This window comes from Poromitra crassiceps (assembly GCF_964638095.1).
Source record: "Poromitra crassiceps genome assembly, chromosome: 22".
NCBI classification, from domain to species: domain Eukaryota; kingdom Metazoa; phylum Chordata; class Actinopteri; order Beryciformes; family Melamphaidae; genus Poromitra; species Poromitra crassiceps.
This window is the reverse complement of record NC_139647.1, coordinates 16,093,154-16,100,048: the sequence shown is the minus strand read 5'-3', so window position 1 is coordinate 16,100,048 and position 6,895 is coordinate 16,093,154. Positions and strand designations below refer to the sequence as shown.

The 6,895-nt window shown below is 48.3% G+C and overlaps 1 protein-coding gene across 1 annotated transcript in view; it reads left to right on the top strand.

The window, feature by feature from the left end:
- Positions 1–5,871, top strand: part of srbd1 (S1 RNA binding domain 1) — a gene marked incomplete at both ends in the record, with an annotated part of 83,415 nt that extends 77,544 nt beyond the window's left edge. Inside the window, 2 exons of the mRNA XM_083658563.1 lie at positions 1,511–1,695; positions 5,576–5,871. Of these exons, the coding sequence (XP_083514689.1) occupies positions 1,511–1,695; positions 5,576–5,871 (481 nt within the window). The remainder of the gene's footprint in view (positions 1–1,510; positions 1,696–5,575) is intronic.
- Positions 5,872–6,895: the final 1,024 nt, after the last annotated feature.

Genomic DNA, 6,895 nt, shown 5'->3' with positions numbered 1-6,895 from the left:
GCGCAGTCGCACACACACACACACACACACACACACACACATACATACATACACACATACATACAAACACACACACACACACACATACATACACACACGCACACACACACACACATGCGTACACACACACACACACACACATACACGCACGCACACACACACACACACACACACACACACACACACATACACACACACATACACACAGACACACCAAAATCCCACGACTTTCCGTAGGCCCGTCTGTCTCACAGGCCAGTTTTGCTACTTGGACCCTGGATGTAGACCCACTAATTAGTTTGGATGTTTATTCTCAAGCTTTTTACGTGCATTTTACGTGCTGCAACTTGACTGGCTGTCTAGACATTTTGGAGGCGGGACATCCTGCTAACGTTCACTGAATGAAGGGGGTTTGTCCGCCCGGTTTGACAGACAGACGAGCGCTCCAATCCAGGTGAAGTGGAGGCAGTTTCATGAGCTGGGGTGTGAGGGTGTTAACAGCCCTCTGTGGATTTACCTGATTTACCGGGGGGTAAAGTGAGTGAGTGAGTGAGTGTGTGTGTGTGCGTGTGCATGCGTGTGTGTGTGTTTATGAACAGAGGGCTGAACCTCCTCCACACCTCTATATATAGACCATCATTATTCTCACACCTCTCCTGCCCTCTCCCTCAGCCTCCCCCCTCTCTCCTTACCTCCCCTAGCCCAGAGCAATTTAGAGAGAGAGAGTGGCGTCAGCGGAGGACCAACATGCATGACTCATTAGCCAATGAACAGCCAGGAAGGGGTCTCGCGCTGCTTTTGAATGCTAAAATAAAACTGATAATGTACAATTTGATTCTAAAAATAAATTACAACACAAACTGTCCATTTTGCTGCAACTCGACAATGCTGCTTAATCCAGGACCTTACTTCCTGGAACTCTTGAGAGTAAAAATCTGGTCCATTGGAGTGAATGGAGATGTGGTGACTTCTATCTACACGGTTCTGCCCTCGCCCATCCTCAATCCCTCCCTGCTTTACCACCTTTGCCGTTTTCATCTTTTACCTACTTTACTTTCTCAGATTTTCACCACAGCTCTTTTTACTTTTCTCACTCACTTCTCGTCACTTCTCCTCTCTCCTTCCATCTCTCTCTCTCCCTCCCTCCCTCCCTCCCTCTCTCTCTGTCTCTCTCTCTCTCTCCCTCCCTCTCTCTCTCTCCCTCCCCCCCCCCCCCCCTCTCTCTCTCTCTCTCTCTCTCTCTCTCTCTTAGCCCCGGGCCTCTCTCATTAGGTCAGTGAGGGACCTGGCACACGTGTGGTGGCCCTGCTGGGAGCACTATTAAAACTCATTTATAAACACTTTGTCACACGCAAACCACACAGACGTGCGCGTGCATATTCCTGCACACACACACAATGTTTTAGTGAGATTTTTTGTTTGTTGATTTGCTGTTTTTGGATGTTCTGAACGGTATTTTATATATAAAATATATTTTATATTTGACGTAAATCCCTCCTCCGCTCTCCAGATTCCTCTCCCTGGTGGGCGGTAGTGTCCAGCAGATCGGGAGTGCCGGGCTGCGGCAGTGTGTGGAGAGCAAGGTGCGGACCAGCAGTGTGGAGGAGCTGGCCAGGAGCCTAGACACCAACCCCGAGACCCTCACCCTCATCATAGACGGCCTCACACAGCCCCCCGGCTTTGACATGCGACAAAGTAAGACTCCTCCCACACCGCTACAGCCACGCCCCTGTTTTGGTGTCCACTCTGTGAGGGCTCACCTTTGCTCTCGCGTGAATCGATCTCCTCACTCAGAAGGTAGAGAAGCAGTCCATGACTTCAACTGTGGACGAACACATCTGTAGAAGATGTAGGGAAGGAAAGACCAGATCATGCACACATTCTCACCAGCTTGTATTTCCATCTTCTAGTCTGAGGTTGACCTCTCAGCCATTTATATGAGGGAAATCCCCCCAGGGGAATTCCATTTTCCTTAACCAATCACTAGAGAGCAACGTATCCTTAACCAATCACTAGAAAGCAACGTATCGGCCTGAATCTAACGGTAGTTAATCCTGTTGGGAGAACAGAAAAAAACCCATCTCCTCCTTGAATAAATGCCTTCAAAGCAGTGCCATTCAGATTTCAAAGTAATTGATCGTTTTAATCGATGTAAAACCGCCTCGATATCAGCGTCGATCTCGTCTGGCGGCCGCCGGCGTTGTTGTTATGATTCGTCCTCAGTGCACTCAGTGACAACGGTTTAGTCCCGCCCCTTGAATCCACCCGCTCAGTGGAGAGGGATCAGCCCCTCCCTGCCTTTTATGGCTCGATCTCTGTGGGTAACCCCCTGTCACACTGAACACACAACTAGATATATGTGGGAAACCCCCTGTCACACTGAACACACAACTAGATCTCTGTGGGGAACCCCCTGTCACACTGAACACACAACTAGATCTCTGTGGGAAACCCCCTGTCACACTGAACACACAACTAGATCTCTGTGGGGAACCCCCTGTCACACTGAATACACAACTAGATCTCTGTGGGGAACCCCCTGTCACACTGAATACACAACTAGATCTCTGTGGGGAACCCCCTGTCACACTGAACACACAACTAGATCTCTGTGGGAAACCCCCTGTCACACTGAACACACAACTAGATCTCTGTGGGAAACCCCCTGTCACACTGAACACACAACTAGATCTCTGTGGGAAACCCCCTGTCACACTGAACACACAACTAGATCTCTGTGGGGAACCCCCTGTCACACTGAACACACAACTACCCGGTAGATCTCTGTGGGGAACCCCCTGTCACACTGAACACACAACTAGATCTCTGTGGGGAACCCCCTGTCACACTGAACACACAACTATCAGTGTGTTTAATCATATGAGATTTCATAGAGCACACTTACTGTATCTGCAACGCGCAAGTTACAGTAACTGCTGTCAATCTGTCCTCGTCCCTGCGTAGTAGGAGTGTCAAACTTAATCGTATAATCGATGCATCGCGATGCGGATGTGTGAATCTAATCGAATCGTTGACAGATGAATCGTTGAATCGTTTATGTTTAAATTTCTGTTGACATTCAGATTTTAAAGCACTTTCTAAGTAAAAAAGGGACTTGATATTTATCTGACTGCTTGTATTAATTGATGAAAAAGTAGCCATGTGCAATAATAGTACAGAAAATTGAGGATTTGATACTTGGAGCTGCGATACTTTGAGCTGTATCGAGATGCATCGTGGAATCGAATCGAATCGTTGACAGATGAATCGTAATGGAATCGTGAGGCCAGTGAAGATTCACAGCCCTACTGCGTAGTGCCCTTTACACTTCCCTACTGGCTCCAAATGTGCACTTGTTCTCGGCGGTGTGCACCTGGTTAGCCAACACACACACACACACACACACACACACACACACACACACACACACACACACACACACACACACACACACACACACACACACACACACACACACACACACACACACACACACAGGGCTGGATTGCAATAGGCACTGTCTTGGTCACATGATAGGATGTGACAGTGTTGTGGCTGCGTCCCTACAGCCCAGCAACACCACCACTATATTTCTAACATGCTGTGATGGCTCTAGCAGACCGTGTGTTGTTGGACAGAGAATTTGTCTCGACTGTAAAACACAGGGGAGAGCAACACACACACACACACACACACACACACACACACATGCTTTTCTCTTTAAATAATCTCATACACACAATCACACAAACTGTAAGGTTTTCAACACTTTTGCCCACCTCACATCATGTACATTTAGCCTTGGTCACATTTCTCTTTCCCTTGTTTCCTTCTCTTCTTCTGCTCTGGTCAGAACAAGTGTGTCTGTATGAAATCCAAGCAGGGGAAGCTCAAAGCCACGAAGAAGAAGGATCTCATATGTTGGGCCAGACTTGGGCAGGGCAAAAAAAAAACACTGACTTGGGGCCAAACAGGAAGTGTTGTCATGAGAAGGCTCCACTAATGCTTGGAGTCCTGTGTAACACTTAATATGTAACGCTGTGACTGTATGAGTCAAGGACCAGCTTCAAGATTCAAGGTTTTTATTGTCACTCCGTAGTACAAGTATCACGTGTGAAATTCTTGTGCTGTAGGCTCCGTTACAACATAGTGCAAAAAACATAGTGCAAAATAATGCAAAAAAGTAAAAACAAGAGGCAACAAGCAATAAAGCAGTAAGACACGCCACAGACAGTGGCGTATTCACTGCCCATAGTGCAAATGGCATGAACATACTTTAAACATAATTAAACATAATAACATTCTGTTAGGTGCAAATAGCATATACCTAATTAAACATACTATTGAACATTAGTCATACGTGATGGTAGCAGCTGCAGTGCGGTACGGTACGGCTACTACACTATTTGTATATGTTAAGGAGTCTCGTGGCCTGCGAGAAGAAACTGTCCCTCAAGCGATTTGTGCGTGCTCTTGGGACCCTGTATCTCCTCCCTGAGGGTAGCAGGGAGAACAGACTGTTGTGGGGGTGGTTTGTGTCTTTGATGATCTTCATGGACCTCCTGAGGCACCGCTGGTTGTACAGATCTTGCAGATCTGGCAACTCACATCCTGTTACGTGCTGGGCGCCCTGCGGTCCATGGTTGTGCAGTTCCTGTACCAGGTGGTGAAGCAGCCAGTCAGCAGGCTTTCAATGGTGCCTCTGTAGAAGTCCCTGAGGATTTTTGGTCTTAGCCCAAATTTCTTCAGGCGTCTGAGTCCGTGTAGTCGCTGTTGGGCCTTTTTGACAACAGTGGCGGTGTGACCGGCCCATGTCAGGTCCTGGTGGATGTTGACTCCCAGGTACTGGGATGGTGATTGGGGGGTGTGCGCCCCCCCCCCCCCCCCTTCTGTAGTCTACAATGATCTCCTTTGTCTTGGAGACGCTCGAACGCTTGTCTTGGAGATGCTTTGAGTCCTGTGTAACACTTAATACGTAACGCTGTGACTGACTCTTCTGTTAGGCTGTAGGGCTGTGGCCACTCTTCTTCAAATTAAGGAACGCAGCTTCAAGGTTCATTCCCGGGTTGGCCCTATTGGGTTGCAGCACACTATCCATGGCCTGCTAGCCAGTGCTCAGCTGAGTAAACAGATGGGCTGAGGCTACCGCATGAAATCAGTGCTGCGGGGAGGATAATTGGACCCGACTATTTCCTGGAGCACGAGCCATCCTTGTTTACATGAATGCTGCAGCGAGGGGAAACAGGCCGAATGGAAAGTGGGGTGGAATCTAATGTGGAGGAATGTGGAAGTATGCTGATGCAAAATATTGAGTTACCGCTCGAAACGTGATATCTGTTCGTCATTTCTGTTTCGCCTTTAACCTTTTTTCCCTTCTGTCTCCTCACACACATTTGGTCCTGTCTACCTCCCAAACCCCCCTCTTCCATTCTTCTGGTCTCTGTCATCTCTCTCTCTCTCTCTCTCTCTCTCTCTTCGGTCTAGCCACCTGCACGTTCTTCAATCTAATCGATCTCCTATCTCTCTCTCTCTCTCTCCCTCTCTCTCTCCATCCCTCCCTCCTTCCCCTCCTTAGACTTTGGGCAGCCCGACTTCAAACGGAACATTGTGTCTATGAGCGACCTGCAGGTGGGCATGGTGCTGACGGGCCGGGTGGACAACACGGCTCTGTTCGGGGCCTTTGTAGACATCGGTGTGGGCCGCGACGGCCTCATCCACAAGAGCAAAATCACCGCGGACAAGCTGCCCGCCCACCAGCGCCGACGCAGTGGCTTGGGGCTGGCCATCGGGGAGCGGGTGGAGGTCCGGGTCCTCAATGTGGACACGCAGAGGGGACGCATCAACCTGGAGCTGATCCGGGTGCTCGAGTAGGGTGACGACGACTAGAACCCGTCAGGACTGTTACACTTCAAAATCCATTTGATATTGGTCCAAAAATGCATTTGCTTATTGTTGACATTTGAACGAGTTCTTCCACAAAATGCTTAAAATTGAGAAACAAACTGTGTCGAATGTGTCGGATGAACAACCCTCGGTGCTGATGAAATCAATGTTTTTATTAAACATTGATCTATATGATTTCAACATCCACTGGTAGATATTCTTTTATAACGGGTATGGATACCCCTGTCCGTCACCTTTTGCCGGGGTGGGAGGGGCTGGGGGCGGAGCCCAGACCGGCGTGACCACCGACTCTGCCCGGTAGCGAGTTGATGCGACTCATGAATGGTCACATGTTGGATTCACATTGACACCCTTCTTCTTCCTCTTGTGCGACACAATAATTTAATTAATTTAACAATTAATTTAATTTCTCAGACTACATCCTTGTTCCTTCTGTTCAGTTGTTTGTTCACAGCAGCGGGGACTGTCGCTAAGCGCTTTGGCTGCTGACTTGTGACCAGATGAGCGTCTCCACATGCGATGTGTTGCTTTGAGAGACTATAAGCTTTGAAGCATTATCCCACTTAAATAGGGTTCCCAGTAATGTAGGGGGACTTCCCTGCCATCGTCTCACCTGCCCCCATAGTACACATTTGACAAACATTGCTTTTTTGGCCTGATCTTGAACAAGCCAAGGAACGTCTTTTAATCACTGTGGGTTAAATAGATACATACTGTAAATAGATACTATTTACAGGGGTTAACCCATTGATACCTGATGCAGCATTTGCGTGTATATCCCTCATTTGTGTGTGTATCCCTTTAAGACCGCGTGACGCGGTTCGCGGTCTTAAAGGGATACACACACAAATGCTGCATCAGGTATCAATGGTTAAATAGATACATTTTGGTATCCAAGCAGGAGACTTCCTGTCTGATGATGAAGGGGTGGGTGTTGGATGCTCAGGGTTAGCATCCGATGCTGTGGCGACAGACGACTCCTCCAGGTGAC